The 26,453-nt window shown below is 35.9% G+C and overlaps 3 protein-coding genes across 4 annotated transcripts in view; all 3 read right to left on the reverse strand.

The window, feature by feature from the left end:
- Positions 1 to 4,758, reverse strand: part of camta2 (calmodulin binding transcription activator 2) — a 60,291-nt gene extending 55,533 nt beyond the window's left edge. For both annotated transcript variants that reach the window (XM_073823051.1, XM_073823050.1), the window contains exon 1: positions 4,722 to 4,758. The gene's annotated coding sequence lies outside the window, so the exon portion shown is untranslated. The remainder of the gene's footprint in view (positions 1 to 4,721) is intronic.
- Positions 4,759 to 6,874: 2,116 nt separating this feature from the next.
- LOC141291568 (stress-associated endoplasmic reticulum protein 1) lies at positions 6,875 to 18,638 on the reverse strand. Its single transcript, XM_073823722.1, has 3 exons — positions 18,438 to 18,638; positions 16,716 to 16,791; positions 6,875 to 7,315 (listed from the first exon to the last, which is right to left on the reverse strand). Exons 1-3 carry the CDS (start codon positions 18,519 to 18,521, stop codon positions 7,275 to 7,277), a joined length of 201 nt encoding a protein of 66 aa, XP_073679823.1. The 5' UTR covers positions 18,522 to 18,638; the 3' UTR covers positions 6,875 to 7,274.
- Positions 18,639 to 21,146: 2,508 nt separating this feature from the next.
- On the reverse strand, positions 21,147 to 25,078 carry nppcl2 (natriuretic peptide C-like 2). The gene is made up of 2 exons (XM_073822575.1): positions 24,185 to 25,078; positions 21,147 to 21,398 (listed from the first exon to the last, which is right to left on the reverse strand). Exons 1-2 carry the CDS (start codon positions 24,305 to 24,307, stop codon positions 21,147 to 21,149), a joined length of 375 nt encoding a protein of 124 aa, XP_073678676.1. The 5' UTR covers positions 24,308 to 25,078.
- Positions 25,079 to 26,453: the final 1,375 nt, after the last annotated feature.

The following is a 26,453-nucleotide window of genomic DNA, read 5'->3' on the forward strand; positions in this document are numbered from 1 at the left end:
TTGATATAATAAAAAATGATTTCATCATAATTAATTTATGTAGGGCCTTAGTATTTTTCCCAAAAAATTTTTTTTTTTTTTTTAATTCTGCTTTTTTTTTTTTATTTTGAGGGGGTTCTGTTTTAATGGTTGAATTAAATTCTAAAAATGTTAAATGTATGACGGATTTAACAAAAATACTGGGCGCAGTGGGCGGCACAACTGTTTTCAACATTTCTGAAGGATCATGTGACACTGAATACTGGAGTAATGATGCTGAAAATTCAGCTTTGATCACAGAAATAAATTACAGTTTAACAGATATCCACATTAAAAACAGATATTTGAAATTGCAATAATATTTAACAATTTGTTTAATTTTTCTGTGTTCTGTTTTAATGATTAAATTAAATTTTTGTTATCAAAAAATATGTCTAATTTATTGAAATCAATGAATGCAAACAATTTATTGTTGTTATTATTATTATTATTACTTAAAAGTAAAACTTAAAAGTTTAAAAAAATAAATTTTTAGGGTCCTATGAAATTCATCAGATTTATTTTCTTCCAAATTAATTTTTTTTTTTACATTGCAAATTTAGTTTTTTAATTTTTCCATACTCTATTTTAATGTTTAATTTTTTTGTAACCAAAAAGAATTAATTAATTAAAACTACACAAGTAAACCAACATGTATTAAAAGTTTAACAAAGATAAAATTTTTAGTATCATACTTATCCAGTGTTTTTAATTTAAATTTTCTGGATTCCATTTTATTTGTTTATTATGACTTAGAACAAAATCCTCATTGTGCATTTCAGCATCAGTCACTCAACTATCAGTCAAACACACATCATTTCTATCGCTAATAATTCATAATCAAAACAGATGTTGTTACTATTCAAAATTTCTAAATAAAACATTTAAATGTATCCTAACGCTGAGCCAAAAGAGAATAACACTTGAGCAATAAATAAATCATCTTTTGAAATACGGTAAATAAAACATCAGCTCTCATTCTTACTGAATCTATTCAACAACATTCACACAAGAAGGCTTTAGAACTTAATGGTGAAATAAAGCAATATGCCACAAGAGCTGCGTCTTACACTGATTTTACCACAGTTAAGGGAAGAATAGTGCTGGGCGATATGGAAAAATCATGTATCACGATATGGATTATTTTATATCACGATAACGATATATATCACGATATACCAAAATAAAGTACGTTTTCAGTTATTCTCTGAAAAGTTTGACAAAAATATCATTGCATAATTTTTTTGCAACTTTATTTTTATTCGTTATTTGAAGTGACATTTAACTGAACTGTCACAAATGAGAAAAATACATTTTAGTGCAGCAATATAAATGTATCAAATGACAACAGATGTGGTGAAGGTAGAGCTACAGTAGCCTTCACATTTTTTATCCACATCATAGTTAAATAGTATTATCAAAATAAACTATTTTTTTTATTAAAATGCACAGCCATTTCAAGTTTCTGAGCAGAAAAGCACTCAATTATATATATATATATATATATATATATATATATATATATATATATATAAAAACATTTTTCAACCTTGTAGTGCAAAGTTTGCAAACCAAAATGAAGTATCACGCCTGTTTCACACATACTCCGTCTGCAGTCCGTGTGCGTTATGTATGCGGTGCAGAGGCAGCACGGACTCGTTTTGCTTCCACACAGGACGCGTTTGCAGTCCGTTCCTGATCCGCGGGTGTTTACCACAAACACACCATTTATCCGTTATTTTAATTTCAAATCCAATCGTGCTTTTTCAGCATTGGGATACTCTTTTATCACAGTACACTAATACAATACTACTAGACATATTCACGTTTAAACTCAACGTATTATAAACAACGTAGGCTATTATTCAATGCACTTGACTTCTAGATTTGTATATTAAGTTGCTCAAGCAAGTTGCAACACATTTAAACACAGCATAGCTTCCTTTTTATATTGAAATTGGGCTATCACAAATATTTTAAATTAAAACTTACCACAGACAAGCAGTCGGCTCCCTGTGCCTTTCTTTCGTATTAAATCTTTATTAAAAAACATATTTAAAAAACTTTTCTACCTGGACAAGTGCATCTATTATGTTGCCTTGTTTATTTAAAACTGCACTATTTTAAACCTAGCCAAAAAGCCACGTGTTGACTGTGAAACACAGTAGACTGCATTTATATGCATTTATGGTACATTTCCGTGTCAATCCATGTTCATTTTTACAGCGAACAATGCGCTGTCACTTTAATTCAGCGCATGCAGCGCAGCAAAAACAGACTCTGTCCCGAAAGGATCGCTCCACTGCTGCAAACGCACCGCTTCTGGAACGTACTACCGGACAGCAACCGCGTGCAGTGTGAACGATCTGATCCGTTAACATGGGTGCGGAAAAAAATACGCAACGCATACGCACTGCAGACAAAGTATGTGTGAAACAGGCGTGAAACAGGCGTCAGCGTCGGGCGCGGAAACAGTCTTTTGGCAGAGTTTGCACATGACTGTCTTCTGCTCCGTGTCGGAGCTCTTGAAGCCAAAATGCAACAAAATCACTGACGTACCCACGTGTCGGTAAAAGTACTTGTCTGCTGCCTGCGTAGCAGTTTCAGTTTGTTGTTGCGACTCCGGGCATTCATCTTCAACCTCTTGCGTCTCCATCTTTAGGCTAAGCACTCACGAGTTAAAGCATGTTGCACTCGCAACAACGTAAAGCGTCACGTCGCACAAGACGGAGTTTCTTTGTGAAAAAGTTCGTTTTTATTCTTGATTATCACTTATAGGGTAGAGTATGCATTGCACAGCAACAAGACACTATCATACATTTGTCATAGCCTATTTAATGCAATATTTTCTTTAGTAATTGATAAAATTAGGTTAGAGACGATAGAAACGATAGAAGAGAAATAGGACGATAGACACTTTTCTATCGTCCCCACTATATATATCGTCATATCGCCCAGCACTAGGGAAGAAATATGGTTTAAAAAAAATTAAAAAAATAAAAACACCACAAAAATTATACTTTCTGTTGTTGTATCTTTTATGTGCCACAAAAAAGACTTTCTGTAAGACTTTGTAATTTCGGTGCCACCAAATTAGAAATAGCAAAAATAATGTTTCTAAGAGGTTCTTTGAAGACTTTCTAAATCATTAATTGCTCTGACAAACCCAAACTCACACCACTGCTTCAGTCGATCATGTTGCATTTCCCAAATCATTGTAAGTGCAAACAGATCATATAGAAACCACTGGCATGACAAAAAATATGACAAAACAAGCATTACAATATGCTAGAACAACTAAAATTATAAGACATTTCTATCTAGTAAACCACGAATGACTGGAAAATTCATGTTAATTAATTGTTTAACAAACAGAGGGCTAGTGGGATCCCTGAAAAACACTTAGCTCTTAAAACGTACTGAAATTTATTTGATTTTATTTATTTTAGTTAGCTGTTTTAATATATGAACACGTAAAATGCATCTAAAATGAGATTGATGGAGATCAGTGAAAGTAAAGAAAGCCAGTGTATTTAAATATTACATAAATATAAGCATTCAAATACACTCCTCTCTTTACAAAATCTCATACTAGATTTTTAATTTGCAACAATAATACTTTAATATAATTCTCAGTGCTTCATCATGACTGTCTATTGCCTTTCAATTTATGAGTTACTTTTATAAACTGAAATATCATTAAAAATGTAAACTTGCTCACAGATTGAGGAATATCAGTCGCGTCAGATCATTTTCAACCAATCAGCACTCTGTATTCAGCATAGCCCCGCCTCCAACCCATACACAAACACACCAAATAGCCATACTATTAGTAAATACTATTGTCACACAGTCATCCATTATGACTTATTTCTATATTACACTCAAAATAATGTATACTATACGAATATATTTATATATATACACATTCTCCAAAATATCTGTAAACAGAAAATGCTTATTGCAGTCAGGTTTTAGAATAAATCAAATGTTATTTGACTAAATGCCAATAAAGCCATGATATCAAAATAAAAATAACGTCAGCCAATTAATTAGTCCACATGAAGTCTGAATACTAGCAAAGGCTAACAAGACATTTCAACATATTTCAATGTATATTAATGATCTATGAAGCTGTACGTGTTAATGATCATTATTATTCTGATATTGTAATTATCATGATATCCTAATTACCTCAAAATACTGTGGCAGTACTATGGTCCAGAGGCATCAGATGGTAATGCCATAAAACTGAATGATACGATATTTAACCATTAACACAAGGAACAGTAGCAGTGTACAAAAACGTGGTAATACCATAATACTTTGTCAGAGACATAACGGCACCGTCTCCTGCACACACACCTGGTACTGAACCACACACACAATAACACACTCACACACTAAAACACACACACAACCAGACGACGCAGACCGGACCAACCGAACCCTTCTGACTACATTTCATTATTTTATTCATAAACATAAATATGACAAGCCCAAAGGGCCCTGACTGACACACACACATACATACACACTGATAAGCGGGATACAAACACACACGCGATACACTAATGCCGGAGGAACAGAGACGGGAACGCACACCGGGACCGAACCGAACCGTGCGGACGGGTTCTGATAAACGGCTGTTCGCCCGCTGACAGCAACGAGTAACCGCAACAGCGACGGATTCCGCCACTTACCTTCCGCCTTCACGAGCGCCGCCATCTTCTTCACACCACTGACGTCACGCAGGCGCGCGCCCGCCGGAGACGAGCTCGCGCACGGGCGGACAGACTGACAGAGAGCGCGATAGATATAGATAAATGGACAGACAGACAGACAGACAGATAGATAGATAGATAGATAGATAGATAGATAGATAGATAGATAGATAGATAGATAGATAGAGAGATGATAGATGGATAGATGGATGAATGGATGGAGAGATGATGGATGGATAGATGGATGGATAGATGACTGATAGATGGATGGATATATGGATGGAGATATGATAGATGGATGGATAGATTGATGGATGGATGGAGAGACGATAATGGATGGAGAGATGATTGATAGATTTATAGACAGATGGATGGAGAGATGATAGATGGATGAATGGATTGATGGATAGATGGATGGGTGGAGAGATGATGGATGGATAGATGGATGGATAGATTGATGGATGGATGGAGAGATGATGATGGATGGAGAGATGATTGATAGATTTATAGACAGATGGATGGAGAGATGATAGATGGATGAATGGATTGATGGATAGATGGATGGATGGAGAGATGATGGATGGATAGATGGATGGATAGATTGATGGATGGATGGAGAGATGATGATGGATGGAGAGATGATTGATAGATTTATAGACAGATGGATGGAGAGATGATAGATGGATGAATGGATTGATGGATAGATGGATGGATGGAGAGATGATGGATGGATAGATGGATGATTTGATTGATTGATGGATGGATGGATGGATGGATGGATGGAGAGATGATGGATGGATAGATGGATGATTTGATTGATTGATGGATGGATGGATGGATGGAGAGATGATGGATGGATAGATTGATGGATGGATGGAGAGATGATTGATAGATTTATAGACAGATGGATGGAGAGATGATAGATGGAGGAATGGATTGATGGATAGATGGATGGATGGAGAGATGATGGATGGATAGATGACTGATAGATGGATGGATATATGGATGGAGATATGATAGATGGATGGATAGATTGATGGATGGATGGAGAGACGATGATGGATGGAGAGATGATTGATAGATTTATAGACAGATGGATGGAGAGATGATAGATGGATGAATGGATTGATGGATAGATGGATGGATGGATAGATGGATGGATAGATTGATGGATGGATGGAGAGATGATGATGGATGGAGAGATGATTGATAGATTTATAGACAGATGGATGGAGAGATGATAGATGGATGAATGGATTGATGGATAGATGGATGGATGGAGAGATGATGGATGGATAGATGGATGGATAGATTGATGGATGGATGGAGAGATGATGATGGATGGAGAGATGATTGATAGATTTATAGACAGATGGATGGAGAGATGATAGATGGATGAATGGATTGATGGATAGATGGATGGATGGAGAGATGATGGATGGATAGATGGATGATTTGATTGATTGATGGATGGATGGATGGATGGAGAGATGATGGATGGATAGATTGATGGATGGATGGATGGAGAGACGATGATGGATGGAGAGATGATTGATAGATTTATAGACAGATGGATGGAGAGATGATAGATGGAGGAATGGATTGATGGATAGATGGATGGATGGAGAGATGATGGATGGATAGATGGATGATTTGATTGATGGATGGATGGATGGAGAGATGATGGATGGATAGATGGATGGATAGATGATTGATAGATGGATATATGGATGGAGATATGATAGATAGATGGATGGATGGAGAGATGATAGATGAATGGATAGATGATTGATAGATAGATGGATGGAGAGATGATAGATGGATAGATGGAGAGATGATGGATGGATAAATGGATTGATGGATGGATAGATGATTGATAGATAGATGGATGGATATATGGATGGAGATATGATGGATGAATAGATGGATGGAGAGATGATGATGGATGGATAGATGATTGATAGATGGATAGAGAGATGATAGATAGATGGATGGATAGATGAATTGATGGACAGACAGACAGACAGAGAGACAGACAGACAGACAGACAGATAGATAGATAGATAGATAGATAGATAGATATTTTCATGGTGAATTTGTGTTTTCATTTTAAAAGTAGAACACAGTGCCGATAGAGAAAATACCTTTTATTTGTATAAAATCATTATTACACAGCATTATTTCCTGTCAGAGGGAGGAAGAGAGACAGATGTACAGATTCATATGGCTGCTGATGTCTGACTCACACACAGCTGTTCCTCTGAGTTCATACAAAACCTCATCAATGACAGCAGTCAGTGGAAATAAGAGCAAATAAGAACAAATCAGAGCATCGTGAGACAACAGCGGATAAAACCAAACACACACTCCATCATTCAATCACAAACTACACCCATCATAAACGACTCCAGAACATTCTCCTTTCACACACACGCATAAAATCAGCTGTAAACAACTAAGAGATGAACTGTAGTGAACGGCTGCGTGGAAGATCAGTGAGTGGTTGAGTTCAGACGTCTGCAGACGGACGGCTCACATGCCCTGCCTGATGCTCTGGATGATCTGGAAGATGGCTGAAACACAAACACACCACACGTTAAAGACTGAGCACCTCACATATATGACACACTTACATATTAAAGCTTGCAAACTGAACAAAGTCTATTAGCTGCATGGATAAAAAGGGGAAAAGAACAATTGTAATGTATATTTTAATTTATATTAAAGATTAAAAGCTTCCACTTGCAGAATGAACATGTCCTGATAATTTGCTCACCCACATGTCATCCAAAATATTTCTTTCTTTCTTTCTTCAGTTGGAAAGAAATTAAGTTTTTTGAGGAAAACATTCCAGGATTTTTCTCCATATAGTGAACTTCAATGGTGCTCAATGGACTGAAGGTTAAAAATGCAGCTTCAAAGGGCTCTAAACAATCCCAGTCGAGGAATAAGGGTCTTATCTAGTGAAACAATTGGTCATTTTCTAAAAAAAAATATATATATATATTTATACACTTTTTTTTTTTTTACCACAAATGGTTACAAATAGTGTGTATGCAATATGCATACTCTGTGCGCTCCGGTTCAAGACAGTTAGGGTATGTTGAAAAATTCCAATCTCATTTTCTCCTCCAAGTTTAAAATCATCCTACATCGCTGTTTTACTTTTTTTTTAAAGAGCGTTTCTTCTTTAAACGTTCACTTAGTAAACACTGGGTCGGTTCTTCTGCAGCGATGTAGGATGATTTTGAAGTTGGAGGAACTTAACCGTCTTGAGTATGCATGCACACTGTATTTGTAACCATTTGTGGTTAGAAAGTGTAGAAAATATATTTTTTCTAAACAAATGACCAATCGTTTCTCTAGATAAGACCATTATTCCTCATCTGGGATCATTTAGAGTCCTTTGAAGCTGCATTTAAACTGCATTTTGGAAGTTCAATCCATTGAGCACCATTGAAGTCCACTATATGGAGAAAAATCCTGGAATGTTTTCCTTAAAAAAAAAAAAAAAGATTTTTTGCGACAGACATAAACATCTTGGAACTGTCTACATAAATCAGGGTTCCAAATGGACTTTCCAGGTCCAATTCCCTCAAATTCAAGGACTTACACTTCTAATAAAAGGTTCTTTATAAGCACCAATGGTTCTATGAAGAACCTTGAACATCTAAGGATTTTTAAAATGTACTTCAAAATGGTAATTTTAGAAACTGTTCACTGAAAGGTTTTTGGGGGAGCCAAAAATGGTTCTTCATCACTGCAAAAACACCCTTTTGGAAGTGTAATGTGGGGACACAATTCAAGTGTGAGCAAGGTTATTTTGGGAAACATGACAGAGATCTGATATTTGCATAAAACTGAGGAATATTCAGTACATCCTATATTGTATTCTAAAACTTTTGCATGGGTTTTATTGAAAAGAGCTTAGTCTCATGTAACCAAAAGTTTCAAGATATATTAATATGCTTTAAAGTTTTCTTCTTTGGTAAGCCAAATATCTTTAAACTTCATTTTCCAGGCATCGTGTTTTAGCTGTTTCAGCCTATTTTTGCAATGTTTCACGGTGTGTCCATAAATTGTTGAGGTAGTATTGTAGTAGTTTAGTGCGTGCACACATAGGGAAACACTTAATATTATGCGTGAATGCATGTAACTATCATAAATCAAGCGAGCTAGTATGCATAGCCCACGATGTGTTGGCGAAATGACACATTAGCAGACCAGAGGGAAAAACATGGAATATTTTCTAGAAAACGTTTTGCACAAAATAAATTTAAGCACTTTTAAGGACCTGTATCTATGTGTTTCTTTTCAAAAACTTTCCAGGGCCTTGAAAAAATGTTTTCAGATTCACAAACTTTCAAGTATTTCAAGGACCCTGATAAATATGCACTCATTTGCAACATTTCCAGAAGAGAAATCTGAATCCAGGTTCATAATTCTAGGGTGATTCTCTTGCCATATTAAAGTTAAAGGTTTTTTCCAGAGGGGATTTTGAATTTCTCTTTATATCACTCCATAAAACTGTCAACAGACAGAAACAAACACATTTTCACCATGTATTAGGAGTGAAATATTGTATACATCAGTGTGAATGAAATATGCACAAACCTTTAGAATACAGAGACGAAAATAAAACTGTAAAGTTCGGTGTTTGTAAGAGAAAAAAAATTAGAATTGGAATCTACAGACACAAATAGATAAAATGCAATAAAATAAATACGTAAATGTGTATTTAGTAGGGATGCAACAATATTATCACTAGTGTTGGGGAAAGTTACTTTTAAAAGTAAAGCATTACAATATTGAGTTACTCCCTAAAAAAGTAACTAATTACGTTACTTAGTTACTTTTTATGGAAAGTAATGTGCTACGTTACTTTTGCGTTACTTTTTAAATCCGGACAGGGCTTGCTTGTTTGTTTTTAATATAAAAAGTCAAACAAATATTTTTGTCAAATGTAAAAGCCTTTTCACAGCAAAAGCCTCAGGCTTAGAGAAAAGTAAATTGAGGTCTGTACAGTAGACCACAGAAGAACAAAAAATCAACTCTTCAGCAATAAAAAAAGGAAAACAAATGTTAGATTATCTCGAGTCATTTTTGCTTATTAGTATGGATGAATTGGATCATCGAAGGTTGGCAGCAAAGACATCGGTTAATAAAATGGGATTAAATACATAAAGGATATTTGCATTATTGAACATTTAATTATTTCAGGTTTTTATTCATTTTGAAGAATACTGTATGTGTTTTTTAGTGAGTGAGATGAATTAATGCATGTTCATGTTTATTCTAGAACTAAAGGAACATCTTACTCACAATTTCTCTCAACATGGGGACAGGAGAGCTTTTAATCAATAAATGAGGGAAGTGTAACTCAGATATTTTCTTGTCAATTAAAAGTAATGCATTACTTTAGTATTTACTTGGAAAAAGTGAAATTATTACGTAACTTGTGTTAGTTGTAATGCGTTTCCCCCAACACTGATTATCAATACCGTGATATCGCAATATTATCGTGGTTCCATGACGACTTAAAAACAATAGGTCTTCCGGACAAAAGTGTAGTTTTAAAATATATTTAAACTTCTTATTCTAACATAAAAGTTCTTTAAAAGTTGCCACAAAATGGCCCAATCCCTTCATCAAGTCCGTTTCCACTGTGTGTTTCAAAGCAAAGCGCACACTCCATTCAGGCGATCGGCTCGTGATCAGGTGTTTTCTGTGCCTCAGAACGGCTCTGTTCACAGCGATTGAATGCAGTCAACTGGACTATTGCATCTGCTGTGAGTTTAGAACATGTTTGAGAACGTAACGGACACCAGTTATGCTTTATTTTCGTGGCCGATGATTACAGCATTTCACTAGATTTGTAGTGTTTTAATTTAAACTCCCAGAATCCCTTGAGACTAAATCAAGCTTCTCTTCTATGAACTATTTATAATCCATTCAAACTTACATTCTATTTAACTATCTAGCCTAGACAATCATGCTAGTAACTTGCTAATCATGCTAATGTCATGCTAGTAACTTGCAAATCATGCTAATGTCATGCTAGTAACTTGCTAATCATGCTAATGTCATGCTAGTAACTTGCTAATCATGCTAATGTCATGCTAGTAACTTGCAAATCATGCTAATGTCATGCTAGTAACTTGCTAATCATGCTAATGTCATGCTAGTAACTTGCTAATCATGCTAATGTCATGCTAGTAACTTGATAATCATGCTAATGTCATGCTAGTAACTTGATAATCATGCTAATGTCATGCTAGTAACTTGCAAATCATGCTAATGTCATGCTAGTAACTTGCTAATCATGCTAATGTCATGCTAGTAACTTGATAATCATGCTAATGTCATGCTAGTAACTTGCTAATCATGCTAATGTCATGCTAGTAACTTGCTAATCATGCTAATGTCATGCTAGTAACTTGCAAATCATGCTAATGTCATGCTAGTAACTTGCTAATCATGCTAATGTCATGCTAGTAACTTGCTAATCATGCTAATGTCATGCTAGTAACTTGATAATCATGCTAATGTCATGCTAGTAACTTGATAATCATGCTAATGTCATGCTAGTAACTTGCAAATCATGCTAATGTCATGCTAGTAACTTGCAAATCATGCTAATGTCATGCTAGTAACTTGATAATCATGCTAATGTCATGCTAGTAACTTGATAATCATGCTAATGTCATGCTAGTAACTTGATAATCATGCTAATGTCATGCTAGTAACTTGCTAATCATGCTAATGTCATGCTAGTAACTTGCAAATCATGCTAATGTCATGCTAGTAACTTGCTAATCATGCTAATGTCATGCTAGTAACTTGCTAATCATGCTAATGTCATGCTAGTAACTTGATAATCATGCTAATGTCATGCTAGTAACTTGATAATCATGCTAATGTCATGCTAGTAACTTGATAATCATGCTAGCAACATGGTAGTAACTTGATAATCATGCTAATGTCATGCTAGTAACTTAATAATCATGCTAGCAACATGCTTTTAACTTACTAATCATGCTGGAAACATGTTAATAACTTGTCAGTTATGCTAATGACATGTAGATAACGTGCTAATAATGCTAGAAACATGGTAGCAACTTGCTAATCATGATAAAAACATGCTGGCAACTTCATGCTAATGTCATGCTAATGTCATGCTAATGTCATGCTAATGACATGTAAATAACGTGTTAATCATGCTGGAAACATGCTGACAACTTCCTAACCAATGCTAGAAACATACTTAACATGCTAGAAACATGTTAGAATCATGCTAACGACATGTCGATAATGTGCTAATCATGCTAGAAACATGCTAGCAAATTGCTAATCATACTGGTAACAGGCTAGCAACTTGCTAATCATGATAAAAACATACTGGCAAATTCGTAACCATGCTAGAAACATACTTAACATGCTAGAAAAATGTTAGAATCATGCTAACTACATTCTAATCATGCTAGCAACATGCTAATCATCTAAACTATCTAATAATGCTAGAAACATGCTAATTACATGTTAGTAACTTGCTAATCATGCTAGAAACATACCAGTAACTTGTCTGTCAAGCTAATGTCATGCTAGTAACTAGCTAATCATGTTAGAAACATGCTAGTAACTTGTCAGTCATGCTAATGACATGTAAATAACGTGTTAATCATGCTAGAAACATGGTAGCAACTTGCTAATCATGATAAAAACATGCTGGCAACTTCCTAACCATGCTAGAAACATACTTAACATGCTAGAAACATGTTAGAATCATGCTAACTACATTCTAATCATGCTAGCAACATGCTAATCATCTAATCTATCTAATAATGTTAGAAACATGCTAATTACATGTTAGTAACTTGCTTATCATGCTAGAAACATGCTAGTAACTTGTCAGTTATGCTAATGACATGTAAATAACGTGCTAATCATGTTAAAAACATGCTAGCAACTTGCTAATCATGCTGGTAACAGGCTAGCAACTTGCTAATCATGCTAGAAACATGCTAGCAACTTGTCAGTCATGCTAATGACATGTAAATAACGTGTTAATCATGCTAGAAACATGCTAGCAACTTGCTAATCATGTTGAAAACAGGCTAGCAACTTGCTATCATGTTAGAAACATGCTGGAAACATGCTGGCAACTTCGTAACCATGCTAGAAACATACTTAACATGCTAGAAAAATGTTAGAATCATGCTAACTACATTCTAATCATGCTAGCAACATGCTAATCATCTAATCTATCTAATAATGTTAGAAACGTGCTAATTACATGCTAGTAACTTCCTTATCATGCTAGAAACATGTTAGTAACTTGTCAGTCATGCTAATGACATGTAAATAATGTGTTAATCATGCTAGGAATATGGTAGCAACTTGCTAATCACGTTGAAAACAGGCTAGCAACTTGTTAATCATGTTAGAAACACATTAGCAACTTGCTAATCATGCTGGTAACAGGCTAGCAACTTGCTAATCATGCTAGAAACATGCTAGCAACTCGTCAGTCATGCTAATGACATGTAAATAATGTGTTAATCATGCTAGAAACATGCTAGCAACTCGTCAGTCATGTTAATGACATGTAAATAATGTGTTAATCATGCTAGAAACATGTTAGTAACTTGTCAGTCATGCTAATGACATTTAATAATGTGTTAATCATGCTAGAAACATGCTAGCAACTCGTCAGTCATGCTAATGACATGTAAATAATGTGTTAATCATGCTAGAAACATGCTAGCAACTTGCTAATCATGTTGAAAACAGGCTAGCAACTTGCTAATCATGTTAGAAACATGCTGGAAACTTCGTAACCATGCTAGAAACATACTTAACATGCTAGAAAAATGTTAGAATCATGCTAACTACATTCTAATCATGCTAGCAACATGCTATTCATCTAATCTATCTAATAATGTTAGAAACATGCTAATTACTAGGGATGCAACGATACCATTTTTTCAAAACCGATCCGATACCAAAAATTCTGAGTATCAGCCGATACCGATACCAGGCCGATATCAGTGGGGTATTTTACCTTCAAAACTAAAGAATGTATACAATTCACTTTGTCATTAAGATTTATTTGTTTTAGGTAAAGAAAGAAATACCAAATCTGCTTGCACATTGTTGGATAAAAAATGGTGAAAAAAGAGATACATGCATGAGTGCAATCAAATTCATAAATTCATATTAAGATTAATGTTTTAAAAGTAACATTTTGACAACAGAAATATTACAGATATAAATAACTGAACAGATCTGCCAGCAGATGGCGGCAAGACACAGATTTAATTACTGAATCATTTCATTCATTTGATTCGTTTGAACGGATGGTTCTTTCAGGAATAAAGCAAGTGACTCTCTGTTTGAATGGGACATTGAATCATTTCACTAGATTCGTTTAAAAACACACGTTCATTCATAAACGAAACACCTCTGTGTTTGAATGGAGATAAGCAGCGGCTCAGTTGAGACTTGTTTCAGATTACTTTTGACGATGAAATAGAGTAAAATCAGGCAATATTGTTATAGTCAGACAATGGAAGTCATTTAATAATAACTTCTTATTTATTTAACTGCTGTATTAAACAATCGCGAAGTCCTTTTGCGTGATGCTTCTGAAGATTAAATTGATTAAATTTGTGGTGCTGTAATTAGAAACACTACTTCCACCTCTTGAAACTTTGGCTTTGCAAATATTACAATTTGCAGTGCTACTAGCTGCTGTATCAAGAATAAAATATTTCCAAATCAGGGACATGTTTACCGCGCTGAAGTAGACTTTGCATGTAAAAGTTCCCTCTGAACTCGCCTGTCACACTCACGTCACATGTGCTTGTGTAAGCAGCGCAACGTATTTTAAATGTATTTTATTTTTAAGGCAATGTTTTAAAATAATTGGGTTCTTGTATGAACTATTATAGTTTTTACAGTAGACTATTATTTCTTGCTATTTATTCAATCAAACTCTGGTAACGGTATCGAATTTGGATCGGTCACGCATCACCGATATCCGATCCATTCAAAAAGCTTGGATCGGCGTCGATACTGATCCAGAGTATCGGATCGATGCAACCCTACTAATTACATGTTAGTAACTTGCTTATCATGCTAGAAACATGTTAGTAACTTGCTTATCATGCTAGAAACATGTTAGTAACTTGTCAGTCATGCTAATGACATGTAAATAACGTGTTAATCATGCTAGAAATATGCTAGCAACTTGCTAATCATGTTGAAAACATGTTGCAAGACTGACCAATGCATGAAAAAAACACTGTATTTTACTGACTCTAGTTTGCACAATGGTGTATAATGACACCAAACTGCATCACTGAAGAGACGGTGTATTGTTGATTTGACCCTTCCTGAGGATTCGAGGACATTGCAGCTTAAACTTTAACACTATAGTAACTTTATTTTCAGCTGTTGACAACCATAGGATTTACATACGAGATCCGTGAAACAACAGCCTCGTTATGAACAGCATGCAAATAACCCAAATGATTATGCACAGACCAGACTCTATGTAAATAAACACTAAGCCATTATTCATGCAGGTGGAACGTCTGAACATCAGCAAGATCTGAGATCAAGCATCACTCATGGATCATATTCTGCACTACTGCGGAAAAACAACAACAAATGGGTGCCGTGAGAATGAGAATCGAAACAGCTAATAAAAACATCACAGTAATCCACACCACTCCATCAGTTAACATCTTGAGAAGACAAAAGCTGAAACAAATCCATCATTAAGACATTTTTAACTCAAATACAAGTCCATAATCCATAATAACACTTCCTCCAGTGAAAAAGTGGTCTGGTCTGAATCAGATCAAGCACTGTTTGTAAACCAAACCAGCTCTGAACAAATATGTAACTGGATTTTGATGTGAGAGACAACAGGAGATGGACTTTTTTACTGAAGGAAGCGTTATTATGGATCATGGACTCAATGTATTTGAGTTAAAAATGTCTTGATGGATTTGTTGAGCTTTTGTCTTCTCAAGATGTTAACTGATGGACTGGAGTGGATTATTTGTGGATTATTGTGATGTTTTTATCAGCTGTTTGGACTCTCATTCTGACGGCACCCATTCACATCCATTGGTGAGCAAGTGATGGAATGACAAATCTCCACAAATCTGATGAAGAAACAAACTCATCCTAATCTTGGATCACTTGATCTGAAAAGATGACGTTTAATAGCAAAAGAAAAGTGTCATTCCATCACTGTCTGACAAATGGATGCGAATGGGTGCCGTCAGAATGAGAGTCCAAACAGCTGATAAAAACATCACAATAATCCACAAGTAATCCACACCACTCCAGTCCATCAGTTAACATCTTGAGAAGACAAAATCTGAAACAAATCCAGCATTAAGACATTTTTAACTCAAATACATTGAGTCCATGATCCATAATAACGCTTCCTCCAGTGAAAAAGTCCATCTCCTGTTGTCTCACACATCAAAATCCAGCCACATATTTGTTTAGAGCTGTTTTGGCTTGTAAACGGTGCTAGATCTGAGCAGATTTGTCTCCTGATTCAGACCAGACCACCTTTTCACTGGAGGAAGCGTTATTATGGATTATGGACTCCGGATTTGAGTTAAAAGCATCTTAATGATGGATTTGTTTGAGATTTTGTCTTCTCCAGATGTTAACTGATGGACTGGAGTGGTGTGGATTACTTGAGGATTATTGTGATATTTTTATCAGCTGTTTGGACTCTCATTCTGACGGCACCCATTCACTCCTGAGGATCCATAGGTGAGACAGTGATGGAATCACACATTTCTGATAAATCTAATGAAGAAATAAACTCATCCTAATATTGGATGGTCTTGAGGCTCAAGACATTTTTATTTGTGTGTAAACTATTCCTTTAGGAGTGTTGATGAATCATGATATAGTGTTTGTAGAGCTGTTTTCACGTCTCACCTGATCCACAGACCACGAACACAAAGAGTGCGAGGAGCCACGGACCCACTGGAGACTTCTCCTCATTCACCACACGCTGCAGGACAAACACATTCATACGGGTTTCCTTAACGCTACACATCTACTGCTCAAACACATGCACTCACAAGATTCAGGATATGAGGTCTGTGCCCAAAAAATTGCTTTGTACTAAACATTTGTCCATGTCTACAATCCCAATCTACAATATTGATGTGTATGTTATTTACTTTGACACTGTTTCAAAAAATTATGGAGCTCCAAACGTGCCAAAAAAAGTTAATATGTATCTATTAGTTACAATGTACCTTTCTGTAAAAAAAATAAATAAATAAATAAATCAACCAGATTTTAACCTTAGTCCAACAAAATCAGTGTGTTTTTACTTTTTTTATTTATAAAGGTGCTGTTAATCGAATCATTATATATTCTATAGTAATTGTACAGTACTATCCCAAACATTAATAGAACATTCGTTCAAAGTTACCTGGTCTAATGTTCTCAAAACATTAGCGCGCAAACATTATCTGTGCACTGTTAATGTATCATTTTTGTTAAACATTAGTTTTTCAAATGTTTGCAATATGATAAAATGCAATGTTTCTTTAATGTCTGCACGTTTTTAAAAGTTTGAATGTTTAGAATAATGTTTTCTTTAATTAAACATTCTTAGAACATATTTTTAGCTTTAAGAAAGATAAATGCATCAAAAAGTTTCAGAAAACATATTATTGAACATTTGGTGGTTTATCTAGACATCTGTAAAATGTGCTGCAGGACGCTTACTGAATGCAGAAACTTACAAAGCATAAAACTGAGTTAAAACGCAAACAGAACAACAGCAATAACAGCAGACATATACATATGTGACCCTGGAGCACAAAACCAGTCTTAAGTAGCAATAGCTAGAAATACGTTGTATGGGTCAAAATTATCATTTTTTCTTTTATGCCAAAAATCATCAGGATATTAAGCAAATATCATGTTCCATGAAGATATTTTGTACAGTTCCTACCTATCAAAAATGCTTGATTAGTAAAATGCATTGCTAATTTAAAAAAACTTTAAAGGCGATTTTCTCAAATTTTTTTTTTTTTTTTGCACCCTCAGATTCCAGATTTTCAAATAGTTGCATCTCGGACAAATATGGTCCTATCCTAACAAACCAAACCATACATCAATGGAAAGCATATTTATTCAGCTTTCAGGTTATGCATATCTGTCGATTAAAAAAAAAAGACCATTATTATTATTTTGTGGTCCACATATGTATTCATAATTTTTTGGCATAAATAGAGCACCATATTTTAGGAGCCTGATGTTGTGTGTATTTCTTGTAATTACTGCAGCACAGAGTAATGGAGTAAAATGATAATAACACAGTATTGCTGATATATGACACTTGAATGTTATTTCAACAAAAGCACGAATAGCGTGGTACTTTGGTGCTAGTGCTGAATGTGTATTTATGTGAGTGTGTGTGTGTGTGTGTGTGTGTGTGTGTGTGTATTCGTGTACTGTGTATGCGCATTGTGTGTATTTATGTGGAGTGTTTATATATGTGTGTGTGTGTGTGTGTGTGTGTGTGTGTGTGTGTGTGTGTGTGTGTGTGTGTGTGTGTGTGTGTGTGTGTGTGTGTGTGTGTGTGTGTGTGTGTGTTCGTGTGTATGTGTGTGCGCGACGGAGCCGCGGGAGCGCGCGTACCGTGGTCTTCTGCACGTGTCCTCTCTGTGTGATCGTCTTGCTGTGTTTCTCGTTCGCTACTTTCATCCGCTGCACCGCCGACATGATGATGCTGCCGCTGCTGGAACGCGTCACGGGAGGCGAAAGATCGCGCTGGGCCGGTAAACGGAGCGGGTTTGTCGGGCGATTCGGTTCCGTCCCAGTAGCTCGAGCTGCGCAGCCGCAGTATCACGTGACCCGGGCCAGGACCCGCCTCCTCGTTGCGTCACAACGACGCTTTCCTCATTGACATGACGTCATGTATTGATGACAAAAAAGCTCATACCATTTTATTTGAACCATATTTGAAAACTAGAACTCTGAAACGTATAATTGTTTACCCCCATTTATATGCATTTATCAATTTTATGTTAATTTTTATGAATAATATTTATATATAATCCTAGTTAAGTTGACTGATAATTAACTTTCACCTCCAAGAAAATGTGTCATCTTGCTATCAAAGATATCCGAAATATTAGAAACAGTGGATGGACGTTTTTTTCTGTATGTATGTAGGCTATGTTTGTGTATTTAGGTTCCATGCACTTCTTTTTTTTATGTAATTGTTATATTTCTAGCACTAGAACATGAATTTACACTGCACTTGCAAATTGCATAAATACTGTTTTAAATTTATGTATTTAAAAATATAAAAATAATATATTTTTAAATAAATCTAGACTCAAAACACATCTGTTTATCTGCATTCTTGAACTGATTGCACTGTATTTTATGTATAATCATTTTTATTCTGAACTGTTCTAATTAATTTAAAATTCATTCTTAAATCATTTTCAAAATGTTTAAATTGCTTCTTTTTATTGTTGTGATTTATTTTTGTTGTGACTATTTTAATTCCTTTTATATGTAAAGCATTTTGAATGACCACTGTGTGTGAAATGTACTATGTAAATAAGCTTTGCTTTGCCTTAAATTTAACAGCTGAATTGGAATATAGAAATTTAGAATGATAGGGGGAAAATAGAATATTACTTTTAAATAAGAAAACCGGTTACCTTACATGAATACGATTTGTGTTGAAGTGGAAAGCCGCTCTCTTTGGAATGGAAATATTGATATTTTATTTGTAAACATTGTTCTGTTTTTGCTTATTTCAGTTAATCTCGTAAAATTTGCGAGATAGCCAGCAGTAGTACTGACAGTGTTGTGTAAACATGGCTGAAGATGCGAAAAGCGGAGGAACAGACGAACTGAGTGAATCATTTACGCTGGAACCGCTCCGATTGATTCAAACTCAGAATCGTGACTCCGATAATTTGATTAGTTCCGAAGTTTCCATCTACATCAAATGATTCGCAAACTCGTTCTGAAGCTCCGATCTACATCAAATGGTTCACGAACTAGATCGAAACTTCGGAACGAGTTCACGAATCATTTGATGTAACGTTAGTTCAGAGCTTTACGGTGCGTTCACACTGGCACGTAGCGAGCGGGGCGAAGCGAGCGTTTTCAATTCATTCATATGGAAGTTGCGCGTGAACGGTCGCGTGGTGCATTTTGGGATTGGAAGCGGCGCGAAGAATCATTTGATGTAGTTCGGACCTTCAGAACGAGTTCGCGAATCATAGAGCTCCGAACTACATCAAATGATTCGCAAGCTCATTCTAAAGTTCAGAAAGAGTTTGTGAATCCTTTGATGTAGTTCTGAGCTTTAGAACAAGTTCGCGAATCATTTGATGTAGATCGAAACTTCGGAACGATGGTTCCATAAAGAACCTTCAACATCTGTTTTACAAAATGTTCGTTGCGGCGAAAAAAGGTTCTTTATAAAAAGGTAGGAGATGGTTCTTTAAAGAATCTTTGTCTGAATGGTTCTTTGTGGAACCAATAATGGTTTTCTTTTCAACCTTTCAAAGCATCTTTATTTTTAAGAGTGTACTTGGACTATTATTTAATTATTGATGTTTTTTATTTAAGCATCAAATCACTGTAAATGGTGTAGTTTTATTGCTGAGAAACACATAGAGGATAAAAGCTTGAAAAACAACAACAATTCAGATTTGGATGTTAAATAACATTTATGGACGTCACACAAACAAGTTAAACTTGTGTTAAATATTGAGAAAAAATCCCACTCACAAAAATTGTCTGAACAGAAGCTCTGTCACGTCAAACCTGGTAAACACAGTAAACAAAACTGACTGGATGATCAGCCAGGGGTCTCACACACACACACACACACACACACACACACACACACACACACACACACACACACACACGCGCACGCACGCAAGCACACACACACACACACACACACACACACACACACACACACACACACACACACACACACACACACACACACACACACACACACACACACACACACTGCTGAGAAAACCTCAGGATCTTCAAAAGACAAACACATGAATTCAGTGTTCTGCATAAAGGACCAAACGTTGAGTTTAGCCCGCTGCAGTCGGTCACATGTCACATCTGCTCATTGCAGCCGTCTGGACAGGAAATCATCATCCAACAGACATTAAACAATACTAACACCAACAGAGGAGCAGGATGTGTAATGCTGGCAGATGAAGGTTTGATGTGTGGAGAGGAGACTGCACACAAACACAAAGAAAGTACATCAAAACTAACAATGAGAGACAAATGATAAACAGCTGTAATTCTGTCATCTCAGTGTGAAGAGTCGTGTACCTGAGTGTGTCAGCATCCCAGTCCGCTGATCACCCCGATCCGGTCCACCTTCATCCCGAAACAGCCCCGCCCCACACCCTTCCTGCTCCGCCCCTGCAGCTTCCTGTGACGGCCCAGGAGGTCCAGGAACACGCGTGATGGTGCAGCGTTACCGTGATGCGTGGTTGTGAGGGGAAGGACTTCGTCTGCTGACCCCTCGCTGACCTCTGGATGAGCCAATACCAGAGAGCTGATCTTCAGCCCGAACAGATCTTGCAGAACCTGCACACACACACACACACAGTTACTGTATATTGTATATTATATACTGAGTGTTTGCAAATCATTTGATTCAGATCAAAACTTCAGAAAATGTTGGTGAATCATTTGATTCAGATCGAAAACTTTGGAGTGGGTTTGTGAATCATTTGATTCAGATTAAAACTTTGGAGCAGGTTCGTGAACCATTTGATTCAGATCGAAACTTTGGAGTGGGTTTGTGAATCATTTGATTCAGATTAAAGATTATCGATAATTCAGATTATCGTGAATCATTTAATATAGATCGGAGCTTCGGAGCGGGTTCACAAATCATTTGATTAATATTGAAACTTCAGAAAATGTTGGTGAATCATTTGATTCAGATCGAAAACTTCAGAGCATGTTGGCGAATCATTTGATTCAGATTAAAACTTTGGAGCTGGTTCGCGAACCATTTGATTCAGATCGAAACTTTGGAGTGGGTTTGTTAATCATTTGTTTTTTATTTTTAATGTTTTTTGCAAATCATTTGATTCAGAACGAAACTTTGGAGCTGGTTCGCAAATCATTTGATTCAGATCGAAACTTCGGAGTGGGTTCGCAAATCATTTGATTCAGATCGAAACTTCGGAGTGGGTTCGCAAATCATTTGATTCAGATCGAAACTTCGGAGTGGAATTTCAAATAATTTGATTCAGATCAAAACATCGGAGCGGGTTCGCAAATCATTTGATTTAGATCGAAACTTCGGAACGGGTTCGCAAATCATTTGATTCAGATTAAAACTTTGGATTCTGGTTCGCAAATCATTTGATTCAGATTGAAACTTTGGAGCGGGTTCATGAATAAATAGATTTTTTTATTTTTAATGTTTTTTGCAAATCATTTGATTCAGATCGAAAATTTGGAGCGTGTTTGCGAATCATTTGATTCAGATTGGACCTTCAGAGTGGGTGCACAAATCATTTGAGTCAGATTGGAATTTTAAAGCATGTTGGCGAATCATTTGATATAGATCAGAGCTTTGGAGCAGGTTCATGAATTATTTGATTCAGATTGGAGCTTCAGAGCATGTTTGTGAATCATTTGATTCAGATTAAAACTTTGGATACTGGTTCGTGAATCATTTGATTTTTTATTTTTAATGTTTTTTTTGCAAATCATTTGATTCAGATCGAAACTTCGGAGTGGGTACACGAATCATTTGAGTCAGATTGAAATTTCAAAGCATGTTGGTGAATCATTTCATATAGATCAGAGCTTCAGAGCAGGTTCGTGAAACATTTGATTCAGATCAAAAATTTAGAGCGGGTTTGTGAATCATTTGATTCAGATTGAAACTTCAGAGCATGTTGGTGAATCATTTGATTCAAACTGGAGCTTCGGAGCAGGTACGCAAATCATTTGATTCAGATTAAACTTTTGGTTTCTGGCTCGTGAATCATTTGATTCAGATTGAAACTTCAAAGCATGTTGGCAAATCATTTGATATAGATTGGAATAATAAATATATTGATTAAATATGTAGAAACAATATATGTGACCCTGGACTACAAAACCAGTCATAAAGGTAAATTTTTTTTAAATTGATATTCTGAAACTGAACAAATAAGCTTTCCATTGATGCATGGTTTGTTGATTCTTAGCAATGCATATTACTAATCAAAAATCTATAATTTTGACCCACACAATGTATTGATGGATATTGCTACAAATATACCTGTGCTAAATAAGAATTGTTAATAAATAAATAAATAGAAATAAAAATAGAATTGTTTACCAGAAATAAAATCATAAAGACATTTTTAAAATATTTTGAATGGAAAAAATATTTTGAATGTTTTTAGATTCAGTTAACCCTGGACATTATTATATGTTATTATATTATATTTTGCATTTTGCAAGTTTTTACTAATACTATTATAGTTTGTACTGTATTATACTGATACTATTACAGTTTCCAGTAATATTTGGAGTTTTTCTTAATATATTAAATTAGAATTTTCTTTCTTTTTCTGCATTCTGATTTTAATTTTTAGTCAAATTTTGTCTTTTTGTCATTGTTATCCATGTTATTTTTAAAATATGTCTATAGGTTTTATTATTTTCTTTTATTTGTTATAGTTTTACTTATTTTAGTACATCATTGCATTTGATTACATGTTTCATGTGTATTATTTAGGAGGATCTATTGACAGAAATGCAATATAATATACTACTATGTTTTCAGAGGTGTATAACGACCTTAAATAATGAACTGTGATGTCTTTATTACCTTAGAAGGAGCCATTTTTATCTACATACCACATAACCAGTCTTAAGTAGCATGGGTATATTTATTTAAATACATTGTATGGGTCAAAATTATTGATTTTATGGCTAAAATCATTAGGATATTAATGTTCTATGAAGATATTTTGTACACTTCCTATTGTGAATATATCCAAACTTAGTAAAAATTAGTAATATGCATTGCTAAGAGCTTCATTTAGACAACTTTAAAGGCGATTTTCTAATTTTTTTGGCACCCTCAGATTACAGATTTTCAAATAGTTGTATATTGTCATATTTAGATGCTAGATGCTGCTAAAATGTACACACTGCAACTGCAACAAATGATAGATTTAGTTTAAGTTAACTGTAATAATTTATTTTTTTTGTAGAGCACATCAAACACAATCACACACAATGACTGTTTTCAAACATGTTTCCCAAACACTCGTCTGTCATTGGTCAGTCAGTCCGATAGCCCCGCCCCAAACTCACGTGATTGGCCGAGTCAGTTGACACACAAATCAAATCCTCACCTGAGCCTCTGGTCGTCGTGGTGAGGGCCGTCCTTGCACCTGCGTTGCCATGGCGATGATGAGAAGCAGGAGGAGAGCGAGATGAAGAGAGGAGCCGAAGTTGAGAGGAGATGAAAAAAACATCCTTGTTCTTAGCACGCAAAGCGAATCAGAAAATAAATATCAGTCCAACGCTTGGATCCCGTTATGGGTTCTGTCCTGTACTCTTCAGGACGGGTCTCTGTCGGAGCGGGTGCCGAGGCGGCCCCTTTAAGGAGCATCGCTGTGATGTCACGCATAGCGCCGGGTTGCCGTGAGCGACGCCCCGCCCCTCAGACGTCACGCCGCATCACGGATCCAGATTCAGAAAGCCCTGCTGACACTGGAAGAGCTTCATTTCTGGGCTTTGTGTCACATTTAATCGTGGGCTCGTTTACAGCTCGTCATTCTTCACAGTCACAGACTGACGTGACCTCTGACCCGCTCAGGTACCGCCCCCTATAAAAGTTCCCCCTGGAAACGGGCGGCGCTCGGGAACTATTTCCTCCTGCGAGACACAGACACAATAGTTCCACGTCAGATGAGAGTTTCCCTGGCAATGACCACAGGTCACGGGCCCTTCAACCTCCGCACGGCCCCACAGACACCACAAACTACACCGCACCAGCAGATTATCACAGAAGCTGCATTTATTTGATCAAAATACAGTAAAAATTGTGAAATATTATTAGAATTTAAATATCCATTTTCTATTTGAATATCAGTTAAACTGTAATTTATTTCTGTGAACAAAGCTGCATTTTCAGCATCATTACTCCAGTCTTCAGTGTCACATGATCCTTCAGAAATCATTCTAATATACTGATTTACTGCTCAAGAAATACTTATGATTATTATAATGTTGAAAACAGTTGTGCTGCACAATATTAAAAACAAATACAAATTTAACAAGGACACAGTAAACTGATTAAAAGTGTCAGTAAATACATTTATAATGTTATAAAAGTTTTCAAACTCAAATAAATGCTGTTCTTTCGCAAACTTTCCATTCATCTGTGAATCCTGAAAAATAAAATGTATGATGGTTTCCACTGTTTTCAACTGATTGATCAACACTGATAATACTCAGAAATGTTTGTTGAGCAGCAAATCAGAATATTAGAATGACATGTGACTCTGAAGACTGGAGTAATGATGCTGGAAATTCAGCTTTGATCACAGAAATAAATTACAGTTTAACAGATATTTACATAAAAACACCTATTTAAAATTGTAATAATATTTTAGATTTTTTACTGTATTTTTAAACAAATAAATGCAGCTTTGGAATCTTCATTATTTGGCTGCTAGTTTAAATATAAAAGATCTTTGTGCATCACAACATAATTTTAGACAATTATGCTTATTTTCCTCATTATCATAATGTGAAAAATCACTTTATTGGAGCAGCAGGACTGTGTGTGAAAGCAGCGGATGGATGTGATGTGATGGATGTAAGAGTAAGAGCATCCGTCTGTCTCTGACGCAAACATCACAGCAAAGCCAAAGCACCTGCCAACTTTCTGTGTGATGACAATACGACAGGATGACCTCTGACCTCTGGACTCTACATCACACTCACAGTCTCACACACACTAATATGACACACATGCATTTGTTTCTGGGATGCTGCGCTGAAACGCTTTCGGCCTGATGAGCGTCGCTGAGCAACACACACACGCACACACAAAACCCCACTATCCTTCAGCTCTGACGACAGCAGCACTGTGTGTGTGTGTGTGTGTGTGTGTGTGTGTGTGTGTGTGTGTGTGTGTGTGTGTGTGTGTGTGATCATTAAAGAAACATTTGAAAACAGGAATATACAGAAGATTAACTATGAGCAATGGATGTTTTCTGTCAGAATGCTGGCTTCTGTGTTGTGCTACTCTCATGAACGCAGCTTCTATGTCCATGGTGAAACATCAAACTTTATCAGGCCTCCACAGACATGCCCTTTGACGAAAATTCAAGATCTTCGCAATTTAACATCACAAAGGGCTTTAGATTAGACTGACCAAATTTGGTCAGAATAACAGACTTTCTGTTGGGTTTCGGACTTCGGACCCAGGGACTTTTTTGTAGGTATTGGTGTGTTACATGTGTCTACCCATACAGATTGGACATTGTATGCCTGAATTATAACAACTTCCTGTTTCATGTTGAAACATCTAAGTTTGTCAGGCCGCCATGGACATGCCTGCCCTGTTGAATAAAAACAGCATATGCTTGTTAGGTATGTTTTGGTTCTGGG

Source organism: Garra rufa, chromosome 18 (assembly GCF_049309525.1).
Source record: "Garra rufa chromosome 18, GarRuf1.0, whole genome shotgun sequence".
Taxonomy (NCBI): Eukaryota; Metazoa; Chordata; class Actinopteri; order Cypriniformes; family Cyprinidae; genus Garra; species Garra rufa.

Bases quoted from the DNA above. Each gene is read 5' to 3' on its own strand.
- LOC141291568 (XM_073823722.1), bottom strand. From the start codon at position 18,521: ATGTCGGCGGTGCAGCGGATGAAAGTAGCGAACGAGAAACACAGCAAG. The intron at 16,792-18,437 runs GTACGCGCGCTC...TTTGTCCTGCAG, and splicing joins GACACGTGCAGAAGACCACG to CGTGTGGTGAATGAGGAGAA. The intron at 7,316-16,715 runs GTGAGACGTGAA...TTTGTGTTTCAG, and splicing joins GTTCGTGGTCTGTGGATCAG to CCATCTTCCAGATCATCCAG.
- nppcl2 (XM_073822575.1), bottom strand. From the start codon at position 24,307: ATGTTTTTTTCATCTCCTCTCAACTTCGGCTCCTCTCTTCATCTCGCT. The intron at 21,399-24,184 runs GTGAGGATTTGA...GTGTGTGTGCAG, and splicing joins CACGACGACCAGAGGCTCAG to GTTCTGCAAGATCTGTTCGG.